Source organism: Helianthus annuus, chromosome 8 (assembly GCF_002127325.2).
Source record: "Helianthus annuus cultivar XRQ/B chromosome 8, HanXRQr2.0-SUNRISE, whole genome shotgun sequence".
Classification (NCBI taxonomy): Eukaryota; Viridiplantae; Streptophyta; class Magnoliopsida; order Asterales; family Asteraceae; genus Helianthus; species Helianthus annuus.
In genome coordinates, this window is record NC_035440.2 from 121,629,339 (window position 1) to 121,644,608 (window position 15,270).

Sequence of the window (15,270 nt, forward strand, 5' to 3'; positions counted from 1 at the left end):
GAAGTAGTACGGGGAATTGAAGCTCACTTTCGGCCCATTAACACTAACAATCCTTCGCCGGTAGTGATTCCTCATCGTGCGGATGGAAGAACTTTTGAAGTTAGAACAACCGCTCTCCGAAGTTTACCAAAGTTCAAAGGGTTAGCAACGGAAGAACCCTACTTTCATTTGGAGACATAAGACTCCATTTGCTACACTATTGGAGGTCAAGGGTTTTCTGCGGATGATGTTAAGTTGGTCCTTTTCCAGTTTTCCCTAGAAGATAAAGCAAAGAGATGGTTTCACACATTGCCCTCCGCGTCTATTTTTACATGGGCCGACATGCAGCAAATATTCTTAGATGAATATTATACTTCTCAAAAGACCAATGATGCTAGAAGAGGTTTGAGAAGTTTCCAACAAAAATCGGGGGAGATGTTTCATGAAGCCTTCGAAAGGTTTAATATGATGTTACGGAATTATTACACCCTTATTTTTATACTAGAATTTAATATCTATTATATACCAACAGCCGTTAAAATTTACAAAGGTTTCAAAACTTTTACTAGTTAGCCTACTAAGAACAAAAGTAGAACGTAATATTGTTGTTTAAGACTTTGATTACAACAAAAGAACCACTGTTTAACAAGTTTAACATAGCGGAAGCTTCGAAGTGGAGTGTTCGGTTCATTTATCTTGTCGCTTGATCGCCATCCATGACTTCTAATTACCTAAGAATCAACAAATAGATCGTTAGTTCTTGATGTTTAAGAATGATAAGGTTACAAAGCTTAATACCCCATTAAAAGAATAAGAATATAATAGTGTCCCAGGCTCCACCATAATTTACGGTACCACCGTAAATTACGGTGAGGGCTGGAGATTCCTGGTTACACCGTAACACAGGAGAGAACCACCATAAATCAAAATCCCCTACCGTAAATTACGGTGACACCGTAATTTACGGTAGCACCTGGGAATTCATGCTTTTGTTTGGTTTGAGCATTTCAACCAAAAATTCCAACTTTCGGGTTTCAACATCCTGCATTATCAAAGTAGTAAGGGTCTAATATTTCTAGTACATCATACTATAGCCACTACATACATCAATTTATCATATTCGGAATATAGATCATGTTTACTTGATTGTTTGACCCGTTTGGCTTGCCTACGGAATTTCCTTCCTTCTTGGCAACTACCAACGAGCTAAATTCGTCATTCATACTAGTATCCAAATATGACAACGCCTTTGCTCCAATCCAATTTAACTAGAAATATGATAAACAACTACAACGATCTAAATTTACATAATGTAACGAGACGTGTTACATACCTTCAAAGTAACCCTTTTTGACGTGGTTCGGCACTCGCTTGTCCACTTGACGCTCCTGCGCCCGTTCCTATTGAGTTCAATTACCATATGTTTAGAACTTTCTTTTCAAATCATCATTCGCATAATACACAACTATCATGATTATGCGTTTAAACTTGGAATTTCAGTTTTAAGCCTTCATAGAGGCATTTCAACAAACACTTGATAGGCAGAATTTTTACATAATTACATATCACATCTTTAGTTTATCAATTAGCCATGATTTCACATGAATTCACCATTTTACATGATTGTAAGCCCCTAATTGCTGAATTCATCTCAAAATTACCAAATTACACTAGATTAACAATCTATTTCCTAGTGTTTATTCCAATTCACATAACCCATTAATCACCTACAATGGTGATCATAGTTTCCATCAAATTCTTCATGATTTCAGCCCCTATTTGTCTAGGGTTTGTCTCTAAACACTATAGTTATGCCTAAATCGTCATGAGACGATCATGCAACTAAAATCTCAGATTTTCCCCAATTCATGAGAATTTCAAGCTAAGGGTTTTCATTAAATTTCACATACCTTATAATCCTCTTGCGATGAGGATCACAATTTTAAGCTTGGATTTTCGTTTGGACCAGATTTACTCCTTCAATTGAGAGCTTAAGCAAGATTTAGGGTTTGAGGAGTGGGGGATCGCCCCTTCTCTTGTTCCTGGTCGACCAACACCTCCAAATGGGGTGTTTGGTTTTTGTTTCACTAATTTAGTGACAAGATTTTTAAGCTTTGGCAACTTAAGTCCTTTCACTTTGGACAACATTTTATTTTGTGACTTTTAATTCTTATTATAGGTATATTCTCAACTATTAACCAACTAGGTTAAAATTTTAGTTGGTGAATTTCTCATTTATTTATGCTTTATAATTCTAATATAAAGTTTTATATTTTCGGGGTGTTACAAGTCCACCCCCCTTAAAAGGGTTTCGTCCCCGAAACCGAATTACATACCAAATAATGTAGGGTGGAGTCGTCGCATTTCTTCCTCGGACTCCCATGTAGTGTCTGACCCTTTTCTGTGCTCCCATTTGACCTTGACTTGACTTATTATCTTGTTCCTCAAACTTTTCTCCTTACGATCTAAAATCGCAATTGGTTTTACCGTATAGTTGAGGCTGTTATCCACCTCGATGTCATCGTAGTGGACATGAGCAGTTTCGTCAGCCAAACATTTTCGAAGATGTGATACGTGGAATGTGCTATGAATTCCACTCAATTCTTCAGGTAATTCAAGTCGATAAGCCACCTTACCGACCCGTTCAGTGATTCTAAATGGCCCAATAAATCTCGGGCTTAACTTCCCCCTTTTTCTGAATCTAATGATACCCTTCCATGGGGAAACCTTTAGCATGACCATGTCGCCAACCTGAAACTCAATTGGCCTTTTTCTTTTATCTGCGTATGCCTTTTGCCGGTCTTGAGCCGCTTTCAAGTGTGCCCGAACTATATCAATTTTAGCGTTTGTAGCTCGGATTATATCGGATGGCGCTAGCCCCCGCGGACCCACTTCTCCCCAACATACCGGGGTCCGACACTTTCTGCCATATAATAGCTCATACGGGGCCATTTTAATGCTCGCGTGATAGCTATTGTTATATGCGAATTCGACCAAAGGTAAATGAACATCCCAACTACCCCCAAAGTCGATAATGCAAGCCCGTAGCATATCACCCAATGTCTGTATTGTTCTTTCGCTCTGCCCATCCGTTTGTGGATGGTAAGCAGTGCTAAGGAACAATTTAGTTCCCATCTGTTCTTGGAATTCACGCCAGAATTTTGAAGTAAACCGAGTATCTTTGTCTGACACAATGGATATCGGTACTCCATGTCTTGCTATGATCTCGTTGGTATAAACCTCCGACATTTTCTCCGAAGTATAAGTCTCACGAATGGGAATAAAGTGAGCGCTTTTGGTTAACCTATCCACTACTACCCAAATGGCATCAAAACCACGACTTGTTTTAGGCAGTTTGGTCAATAGGTCCATTGTAATTTGCTCCCATTTCCAAACCGGAATTTCTAACGGTTGAAGTTTACCATATGGTTTTTGGTGTTCTGCCTTGACTTGCAAGCATGTCAAACACTTTTCCACGTACTTCACGTTGTCCCGCTTCATTCCGGGCCACCAATAATTTTGCTTCAAGTCATGATACATCTTGGTTGCTCCCGGGTGAATGGAATAACGGGATTTATGAGCTTCATCGAGTAGAAGCTTTTTAACCCCACATGTGTTAGGGACCCAGATTCTTTTAAAGCGAGTCTTCAGGCCGTGACTGCCCACCTCTAGGTCCTTAACTTGGCCGATAATTCTTTCTTTTTTCCAGTTTTCTGCCTTTACAGCTTCATCTTGTGCTTCTCGAATTTGTTCAAGCAAGCTTGAAGTCACAACCAGTTGCATTGATCGTACCCGTATTGGGGTATTATCCGATTTGCGGCTCAGCGCATCGGCCACTGCATTAGCCTTTCCCGGGTGATAACGTATTTCACAATCATAATCCTTTACCGTTTCTAGCCACCGCCTTTGTCGCATATTTAACTCCTTCTGATCGAAGAAATATTTCAAACTCTTGTGGTCGGTGAATATGGTGCATTTTACTCCGTACAGATAGTGCCTCCATATTTTTAATGCGAATACTACCGCCGCCAACTCGAGATCGTGCGTAGGATATTTCTGTTCGTGTATCTTTAATTGCCTCGAGGCATAGGCTATGACCTTGCCCCGTTGCATCAATACACATCCGAGTCCCGATAGTGAAGCATCCGAATAAACCTCCATGTCTTCAACTCCGTCCGGTAGTGTTAGTACCGGAGCTTGAGTTAATTTTTCTTTTAGCGTTTGAAACGCTTTCTCTTGTTCAACACCCCAGATGAATCTTTCTGTCTTTCGGGTCAGCTTGGTTAGTGGCGACGCAATCTTGGAGAAATCCTGAATAAATCTCCTATAGTATCCCGCAAGTCCCAAAAAGCTTCTAATTTCAGAAGGGTTTCTTGGGGAATTCCATTTTGACACCGCCTCAATCTTTGACGGATCCACCAGTACTCCGTCAGCGCTTATAATGTGGCCAAGAAATTGTACCTCTCGTAACCAAAAGGCACATTTAGAGAATTTTGCGTATAGCTTCTCTCGTCTAAGGGCTTCTAACACTTCTTGTAGGTGATGTGCGTGTTCAGCCTCACTTTTCGAATATACCAATATGTCATCGATAAACACGATGACCGACTTATCCAGCATCGGTTTGCAAACCCGGTTCATGAGGTCCATGAAAGCCGCGGGCGCGTTTGTTAATCCGAATGACATCACAAGGAATTCGTAATGTCCGTATCTCGTGCGGAAAGCCGTCTTCGGCACATCTTCTTCTTTGACCCTTAATTGGTGATACCCCGATCTAAGGTCAATTTTGGAAAACCAATTCGCACCTTGTAGCTGGTCGAATAAATCGTCTATTCTCGGGAGCGGGTATCGATTCTTTACCGTGAGTTTGTTTAACTCCCGGTAATCGATACACATGCGCATACTCCCGTCTTTCTTTCTCACGAACAATACCGGTGCGCCCCAAGGAGACACACTCGGCCTTATGAATCCCTTGTCAAGCAGGTCTTGGATTTGGGACATCAATTCTTGCAATTCTGACGGCGCAAGTCGATACGGGGCTTTTGCTACGGGTTTCGCGCCCGGAATCAATTCGATCCCGAACTCTACTTCCCGTTCGGGCGGTATTCCCGGCAAATCTTCCGGAAAAACGTCTTCATAATCTCGTACTACCGGTACATCTCCAATCTTTCGTGATTCTTTTTCGGGTTCATTTGCGTATATCATAAATGCTTTGCATCCTTGCTTCATTAGCTTGTGTGCTTTCAACATTGAGCATACAATGGGATTGCCTCCTTTCTCGCCATAGATAGTGACGTGTTTCCCGCTCGGAGATGTCAGTTTTATCTCTTTACGGAAACACACGACCTTTGCATGATGTCGAGATAGCCAATCCATCCCAACGACGACTTGAAATTCTCCCATCGACATCGGGATTAGATTTATCAAATATTCTTCGTCGTCAATGCTCAGTTTGCAATTTTCACATACATCGCAAACAATAAAACTTTTATTATTACCTATCTCTACTTCTAAGGGCACAGGTAATTTAGTTAGAATAAATGAAGGATGTCGAATAAATCCATATGAAACAAAGGATTTATTCGCACCCGTATCAAATAACACACGTGCAGGAATCGAGTTTACAGTAAATATACCTGAGACCACGTCAGGTTCAATCTTGGCTTCTGCGGCGGTTAGTTGAAAAGATCTTGCCTTTGCTTTAGGGGCTTCACCCTTCTGTTCCTGCCCACCCTTCTTTTCAACCAACTCCGGGCACTCTGCTTTCTTATGACCCGTTCGATAACAATTATAACAAACCGTTACCTTCTCCGGGCATGATAAGGCTATATGTCCTGTTTTCTTGCATATAGGACAAGGCTTATCCTTGTAATGACATTCGCCTTTATGGCCCTTCCCGCAAATTTTGCAACCCGGTGACCCGCCTTTCGTATCAGACTTCTTTGAGCTCTCACTTGCTCGTGCCTTTTTAGTAGGGCTAGGATTTACATCAGGTGCCCTCCGTTCACCCCTTTCGATACTCTTTTTCAGCTCAATTTCCCTTTCCCGAGCAGCATTTATAATCTCGGTAAGGGTCTCGTATTTGGAAGGGGTGATGAACTCCCTATACTCGGCACTCAACATGTTATGATAATAATATATCCTTTGTTCTTCGTTTGTTACAAGATCATCACAAAACTTCATTTTATCCATAAACGTTGCCGTGATCTTGTCTATGGTCTCGTTTTTGTGCCTGAGCTGCATGAATTCTTGCTTGATTTTATTCATAACCGCCTTGGGGCTATGATGCTTCAGAAATGGCGTCTTGAATTCATCCCAAGTCATGATCTTAACAGCCTCAGCACCGATCTCTCTCTTCTTGTTATCCCACCAATCTTTTGCTTGATTTCTTAGTTGACCCGTACCATAGGCCACATAGTCATTTACATCACAATGGGTTCTCTCGAATACCCCTTCGATATCACTCAGCCATCTTTGGCACACTATTGGGTCAACCTCCCCATTGTATACCGGTGGTTTACAAGCCATGAATTCCTTGTATGAACAAGGTTTTCTTCCTCCATGTTTTTCCTTTTCAAGTTTTGAGTCGTCTTCTAATTTCTTGATTCTATCTTCTACCATTGATAGAACTGTGTTTTGAATTCTATCAATGAAGCCTGCCAGACTGTTTTCGATTGCCTTTCCAACCTCTTCGGCAATCGCCTCCCTGACTTGTTCGGTGACTCTTGGCACCGCATCATCGTTACCTTTATCAGCCATCTTCGTTTCTGAAATGTTTACACAAGCTGTTAAAACATTCCATTTATAACACATGCTGTTCTTGTTTGATTCTATCAAGTTCATAACTTGATTTAGTCGTTCTTGCTGTTGATTCAATCAAGTTCACAACTTGATTTGATCGTTCTTGCTGTTGATTCAATCAAGTTCACAACTTGATTTGATCGTTCTTGCTGTTGATTCAATCAAGTTCACAACTTGATTTGATCGTTCTTGCTGTTGATTCAATCAAGTTCACGACTTGACTTGATTGTTCTTGCTGTTAATTGAGCTTACTTGCTCATTTCATGCATGTGAGTTCATTTCTCATTCTTTGCATAACATAAAGTTTATTAACTGAAATTAGTTCTTACCGGATGGTCGATCAAGCTTGAACCGAACACTTATTGACAACCGAGGCTCTGATTACCAACTTATTACACCCTTATTTTTATACTAGAATTTAATATCTATTATATACCAACAGCCGTTAAAATTTACAAAGGTTTCAAAACTTTTACTAGTTAGCCTACTAAGAACAAAAGTAGAACGTAATATTGTTGTTTAAGACTTTGATTACAACAAAAGAACCACTGTTTAACAAGTTTAACATAGCGGAAGCTTCGAAGTGGAGTGTTCGGTTCATTTATCTTGTCGCTTGATCGCCATCCATGACTTCTAATTACCTAAGAATCAACAAATAGATCGTTAGTTCTTGATGTTTAAGAATGATAAGGTTACAAAGCTTAATACCCCATTAAAAGAATAAGAATATAATAGTGTCCCAGGCTCCACCATAATTTACGGTACCACCGTAAATTACGGTGAGGGCTGGAGATTCCTGGTTACACCGTAACACAGGAGAGAACCACCATAAATCAAAATCCCCTACCGTAAATTACGGTGACACCGTAATTTACGGTAGCACCTGGGAATTCATGCTTTTGTTTGGTTTGAGCATTTCAACCAAAAATTCCAACTTTCGGGTTTCAACATCCTGCATTATCAAAGTAGTAAGGGTCTAATATTTCTAGTACATCATACTATAGCCACTACATACATCAATTTATCATATTCGGAATATAGATCATGTTTACTTGATTGTTTGACCCGTTTGGCTTGCCTACGGAATTTCCTTCCTTCTTGGCAACTACCAACGAGCTAAATTCGTCATTCATACTAGTATCCAAATATGACAACGCCTTTGCTCCAATCCAATTTAACTAGAAATATGATAAACAACTACAACGATCTAAATTTACATAATGTAACGAGACGTGTTACATACCTTCAAAGTAACCCTTTTTGACGTGGTTCGGCACTCGCTTGTCCACTTGACGCTCCTGCGCCCGTTCCTATTGAGTTCAATTACCATATGTTTAGAACTTTCTTTTCAAATCATCATTCGCATAATACACAACTATCATGATTATGCGTTTAAACTTGGAATTTCAGTTTTAAGCCTTCATAGAGGCATTTCAACAAACACTTGATAGGCAGAATTTTTACATAATTACATATCACATCTTTAGTTTATCAATTAGCCATGATTTCACATGAATTCACCATTTTACATGATTGTAAGCCCCTAATTGCTGAATTCATCTCAAAATTACCAAATTACACTAGATTAACAATCTATTTCCTAGTGTTTATTCCAATTCACATAACCCATTAATCACCTACAATGGTGATCATAGTTTCCATCAAATTCTTCATGATTTCAGCCCCTATTTGTCTAGGGTTTGTCTCTAAACACTATAGTTATGCCTAAATCGTCATGAGACGATCATGCAACTAAAATCTCAGATTTTCCCCAATTCATGAGAATTTCAAGCTAAGGGTTTTCATTAAATTTCACATACCTTATAATCCTCTTGCGATGAGGATCACAATTTTAAGCTTGGATTTTCGTTTGGACCAGATTTACTCCTTCAATTGAGAGCTTAAGCAAGATTTAGGGTTTGAGGAGTGGGGGATCGCCCCTTCTCTTGTTCCTGGTCGACCAACACCTCCAAATGGGGTGTTTGGTTTTTGTTTCACTAATTTAGTGACAAGATTTTTAAGCTTTGGCAACTTAAGTCCTTTCACTTTGGACAACATTTTATTTTGTGACTTTTAATTCTTATTATAGGTATATTCTCAACTATTAACCAACTAGGTTAAAATTTTAGTTGGTGAATTTCTCATTTATTTATGCTTTATAATTCTAATATAAAGTTTTATATTTTCGGGGTGTTACAGGAATTGCCCTCATCATGGGATCCAACTTTGGGAATTATTGAATGCATTTCATGAAGGGTTGAGTTCGGAGTATGCACGGGATCTAATGTCAATCACTAATGGTACATTCGGTACCAATTATGAACATGTTGATTGGGCATTTTTAGAACAAATGGCGGTGAATTCAAAGAGAAAAGCTCAATCTTCATGAAGGGTAAGGCATGTGACACAAAGGCCACAAGTGCACGGAGTAGAGAGTGGCAATGTTCAAACCACGAACCAAGTGTACAACGTGTGCACCAATTGCAATGAAATAGGCCATACGGCGGAAGTCTGCGTAGTGGGAGTAGTTGATGAGCAAGTAGAAGAGGTTAATGCAATTCAAGGAGGGGGTGGTCGAAATTTCAACATGAACTCCAACACATACCACCCCGGGTTACGAAACCATCCGAATTTTCGCTATGGGAACGCGGCGAACCAAGCTAACCCAAAATTTCAAGGAGCTCAAGGTAACTTTGCACCTCGCCAACAATACAATCAAGGCAACTATAGAGGTGGAAACAATTATGGTTATCAAGGGCAATTCCAACAAACTGGTCAAGGTGGTTTGGGTCAAAGTTCATCAAGCGGGAATGAAGTCATGGATATGCTTCGGGCTATGCAACAAGATATGCAAAAGCGGAACCAACTAGATGAAGTCCGGATGCAAAAGGATGAGGTTCGTGACAAGAGCATTCAATCACTAACAACCCAAATGGGTCAATTGGCAACCGATGTGGCGGAATTAAAGAAAAGCAAGGGTCAACTTCCTAGTGATACTAAGGTAAATCCTTCACATGGTTCGTTACGAGGTAATGTTAATATTAGTCATGTTAGTGTTTTGAGAAGTGGCAAAGAATTTAAGGCCAATTTGTCACCGGGTATGGTTGAGGGGGTAGTTGAGGATATCACGGGTAATGAAAATGATGATGAAGTTTCACCGGTTAAACCTAAAGAATCAATTGTTAACAAACCGGGGTTGGGTGAAAATGAGAAAAGTGAAAAAGTTGAGGGTGAACCGAGTCAAGTCCCATTTCCATCGGCCTTGCTTGACCCGGGTAGAAAAAATTTTATTGCATCAAGAGGTCCCCAAAAAGAAGAATTATGGGACATGTTTAAACAAGTGAAAATAAATCTTCCATTACTTGATGCAATAAAGCAAGTACCCGCTTATGCTAAATTCCTTAAGGAATTATGTACACAAAAACAACAACAAAAGAAAAAAATGCCTAAGCGGGTAGACTTGACCGAGCAAGTGAGTGCGGTTTTGAATGGGGAGCTTCCCCCTAAGCTTAAAGATCCAGGTACGCCATTGATAAATATACAAGTTGGCAATTTTCAAATGGCAAAGGCGTTACTCGATCTTGGAGCCGGGGTAAGCATTTTACCGAGGGGCTTATATGACCAATACGATTTTGGTCCATTAGCAAGAGTGGAGACAACGGTTGTTTTGGCCGATTTGTCTCATAAGTTACCCCGAGGCATGGTTCAAAATGTGATTGTAAAAATTGATGAGTTTTATTACCCGGTTGACTTTCTAGTCTTGGACTACTCGTCCGCGGACCCAAAACAACAACAAAACGTGATTTTGGGTCGGCCATTTTTTAGCACCGCGCATGCCGTGATCGATTGTAGGTTCGGTACAGTCGATATGACTTTTGGGAATCGAAAAATGCGCTTAAATGTTTTTACTAACAATGCTAATGATGTTGGTGTTGATGAGTGTTTCATGGCAGATTTAGTTGACGGATGCAACCCGCATGAGTATGAGGAGGATGGTATGGATGTTTGTTTGTGTGATTTTTCTGAACAGGTACATGCTTATGCACTACGGGTTGAAGAGGAAAAACAGGATGCCATGGCTTTGAGGGAAGGTCGACCACCATGGACTCATCAATTTGAAGGCTTACCGGCGGAAATAGACTCCGGTATTAAACCATCATTAGAAGAACCGCCAAAGCTGGAATTGAAAGGCTTGCCGAGTCACTTGAAGTATGCTTTCTTAGGGGATAATGACACTTTACCGGTCATTATTGCCTCTAACTTAGAGTTGGTGCAAGAGCAAGCATTGTTGAAAGTTTTGAAAGAGAACAAGGGAGCTATTGGATGGACGATTGCCGATCTCAAAGGAATTAGTCCATCTATCGTCATGCACAAGATTATTACCACTGATGATGCAAAGCCCACACGAGAAGCTCAAAGGCGATTGAACCCGAATCTACGAGAGGTAGTAAAAAAGGAGGTAATAAAATGGTTAGACGCGGGAATCATCTATCCGATTTCGGATAGCGCTTGTGTGAGTCCCACCCAAGTTGTGCCTAAGAAGGTCGGCATTCAAGTAGTCAAAGATGAAAACGGTGAACAAATTGCCACCTGACCGATCACCGGGTGGCGTGTATGCATTGATTACCGAAAATTGAATGCCGCCACTTCTAAGGACCATTTCCCGTTACCTTTTATTAACCAAATCATTGAAAAATTATCGGGTCAAAAATTTTGTTGCTTTTTGGACGGGTATTCGGGTTACGATCAAATAGCAATACACCCGGATGACCAACACAAGACCACCTTCACTTGTCCATATGGCACTTTTGCCTTTCGGCGAATGCCATTTGGCTTGTGCAATGCTCCGGTAACTTTCCAACGATGTATGATGAGTATTTTCTCGGACATGGTTGGAGAGTCGCTTGAAGTATTTATGGATGACTTTTCCATTTTCGGCACTAGTTTTGAAGCTTGTCTCAACGAATTACAAAAAGTTTTAAAAAGATGTGTTGAGAAAACTTTAGTGCTAAGTTGGGAGAAAAGTCACTTCATGGTGCAAGAGGGAATTGTGTTGGGTCATGTGATATCAGAGAGGGGCATGGAGGTAGACAAGGCAAAAATAAGGGTAATAGCATCTTTGCCACCTCCGAGAAATGTTAAGGGTGTAAGATCGTTTTTGGGACACGCGGGGTTTTATAGGCGTTTCATAAAAGGTTTTAGTGTTATTACAAAACCTTTATGCAACTTGTTATTAAAAGATGTCCCATTTGATTTTACTAACGAGTGTATGCAAGCTTTCACTGTTTTAACACTTGGTCAAAGCTCCTATTTTGCAACCGCCCGATTGGTCAAAGCCATTTGAGATCATGTGTGATGCAAGCGACACTACTATTGGTGCACTTTTGGGTCAACGGGTTGACAAGAAACCGGTGGTCATTTATTATGCAAGCAAAACGTTATCCGAAGCGCAACTGAATTACACCACAACTGAAAAGGAATTATTAGCGGTGGTGTATGCTTTGGATAATTTTCGCTCGTATATTTGGGGGAGCAAAGTTGTGGTATATTCGGATCATAGTGTGGTCCGATATTTGATGGAGAAAAAGGACGCGAAGCCTCGGTTGATTCGGTGGGTATTGTTATTGCAAGAGTTTGATTTGGAAATTCGAGATAAAAACGGAAGTGAGAATGTAGTGGCGGATCACTTGTCCCGAATCCCGGTGGAAGGAATCGATGATATAAGTGAAATAAATGAAAGCTTTCCCGACGAGCAACTTTTAGCCGTGTTCACCTTTGTTGCACCGTGGTATGCTCACTATGTCAACTATTTAGCCACGGGTGCCATACCGAATCATTGGACCAAGAAACGAAGACAACAATTTATGGTCCAAGTGAAGCAATACATATGGGATGAACCGGATCTCTTCAAGATCGGACCGGATCAAGTTATACGGAGGTGTGTGCCCGAGACAGAAGTGTTGGAAATTTTGACGCATGCTCATTCGTCCGCATGTGGAGGTCATTTTAGTGGGCACAAAACGGGCTATCGGGTTCTCTCATGTGGGTTCTATTGGCCCACAATTTTCAAAGATGCTTGTGAGTTTGCTAAAAATTGTGTAAATTGCCAAAAGATGGGAAGCATCTCGAAAAGGGATGAGATGCCATTACAACCGATCTTGGTAGTAGAGATATTTGATGTATGGGGTATTGACTTTATGGGTCCTTTCCCAAATTCGAATGGCTTCCTATATATTTTGGTAGCGGTGGATTACGTCTCAAAGTGGATTGAAGCTATTGCAACACGCACAAACGACCATTCGGTTGTTTGTAAATTTGTTCAATCCAACATCTTTTCTCGCTTTGGCATTCCAAGAGTTATCATAAGTGATGGTGGTTCGCACTTCAAGAACTTTAATTTCGGGAAATTGTTGAAGAGGTATAGCGTGAATCACCGGATTGCCACACCTTACCATCCGCAAACGAGTGGACAAGTCGAGGTGTCCAACCGTCAAATCAAGGAAATTCTAATGAAGACGGTAAGAACGGATAGGAAGGATTGGTCGAGTAAATTGGATGATGCGTTGTGGGCATACCGAACGGCCTACAAGACTCCTATTGGCACAACACCGTACCGGATGGTTTATGGGAAGGGTTGTCATTTGCCAATGGAGTTAGCGCATCGGGCATATTGGGCGATCACTACGGTCAATGCGGACTACAATGAAGCGGGAAAGATGAGGAAGCTACAATTGTGTGAAATTGAAGAGCTTAGAGACGAGGCGTATGAATGTGCATCGGCATATAAAGATAATCTCAAGAAAGTACACGATGCAAAATTAAGAAAGAAAACGTTTGAAGTGGGTCAAAAAGTTTGGTTATACAACTCAAGACTCAAGATGTTTGCGGGCAAGCTTAAAAGTAAATGGATGGGCCCGTATGTTGTTAGGCGAGTTGGAAGGTTTGGTGACGTAGACATCCAAGACGAGCAAACACTAAAACAACAAATGGTGAACGGTCACCGGTTTAAACCGTACTTGGAGGGGAACGACATAAACAATTTAGAGCTTGATAAAGTGGGCTACATTCTACGCCCGGTCGATGAGGAACAACCATGAGAGGCCCAGGTTTGGTAATGTAAATAGTTAGTATTTTGTTTAGTTTGTTTTGTATAATTTGCACAATTATCGTATTTTCTTGAAATCCGTGTTTGAAACAAGTGTGGGGATATTCGGGTCACGAATTGCTCTAACATTGTGTTGAGGACAACACGGAACTTTCGAGGGGGTAGGGTGATTTTTATATGTTTTTGAAAAATTTAAAAACACAAAAAAATCGAAAAAACTGAAAAAATATAAAAAGAACACTTAAAAATGACACTTTTCAGCGAACCAGACTTGCCCAGATGCCACCGTAATTTACGGTGGCACCGTAATTTACGGTGGCCATTAAAAAATTTTGTCCTTTACGGTATTTTGCTACTGAGTTACGGTGGGATTTATTGGCCATTATCCACCGTAATTTACGGTCCACACCGTAATTTACGGTGGACCTGGCGAGACTCTGGATCGTTTCAGCTGCCGCATTTAAAAAAAATATATATATATATATAGTAACAATCAGGTCACGTGAATACCTCCCCATCCACATGATTTCTTTCACCTTTCTCATTCTTCTATTCTCATCCATCACTTTCTAAGACCCACAAGATCTCCATAACCTTCTTCAACCTTAAATCCTTCATAACTCTCTCAATTCTTAACCAAATCACGTGAAATTTGGGTCTACCTTGGCTAATTTTTCACGTATTTTCTGATTTTGAGAAGAGATTTGTGAAAAAACGAAGTTTTCGGGTCTGAATCATAAACCCTAGGTCTGAAAATTTTGGAGGTTTTTGAAGTTCTTGCCTTATTTGTGTTTCTTACATCTTCAAACAAAGGTATGGAGTTTATTTACTATGTTTTGTTGATGCATTGTGAGAAGAAGGTTATTTTTGTCACTTGTTCATACCCACTTGCTTGTTCTTAGATGTTGTAATGCAAATGGTTATTTGAATATGGTTATGGTTTGTAGATGTAGGATTGGTGTTTAAAGTAGTGAACTTTTGGGATTCTCTACATTGTAGAGACACCATGCCCAAATTTTGTTGAAAATGATTTATAAAATGCTGGTTCACTAGCATATAAAACCATAGTAACAAGCAAGTGTGGGGATGTTATTTGGAGAGAAATGACTAATTTTTGGCGTTTGGATGTGTTGTTTGCTTGAATGTGTGTAGGAAAATGGTGAAGACGAAGGAAAAAGCAGGAGCTAGTTCATCCTCTTCGGCGAAAGGAAAGGGCAAACAGCCGGAAGTGCAACCAAAGAAGAGACAGTATTTGGGTAGGGTTAGCGAAAGTGAAAGTGATGATGAAGAGATGGTATATTTAAACCCGGCTGATAAGCCAAAGTGGGAGTCGGGTCCGTTGGATGAGCAACCGGAAGAATGGCAGCCAACTTTGTATCATGATAGCA

The 15,270-nt window shown here is 40.5% G+C and overlaps 1 protein-coding gene and 1 long non-coding RNA gene across 2 annotated transcripts; one reads left to right on the forward strand and one right to left on the reverse strand.

The window, feature by feature from the left end:
- Window positions 1-472: 472 nt before the first annotated feature.
- Window positions 473-8,105, reverse strand: LOC118480860. Its single transcript, XR_004863899.1, has 3 exons — window positions 8,021-8,105; window positions 1,313-1,379; window positions 473-710 (listed from the first exon to the last, which is right to left on the reverse strand). It is a non-coding gene; the product is annotated as an uncharacterized LOC118480860 (long non-coding RNA).
- A 1,259-nt stretch (window positions 8,106-9,364) lies between these two features.
- Window positions 9,365-13,874, forward strand: LOC118481043. Its single transcript, XM_035976129.1, has 5 exons — window positions 9,365-9,778; window positions 10,154-10,369; window positions 10,808-10,986; window positions 13,310-13,609; window positions 13,706-13,874. The coding sequence occupies exons 1-5, from the start codon at window positions 9,365-9,367 to the stop codon at window positions 13,872-13,874; spliced, it is 1,278 nt and encodes a 425-aa protein (XP_035832022.1).
- The last annotated feature ends 1,396 nt before the right edge of the window (window positions 13,875-15,270 follow it).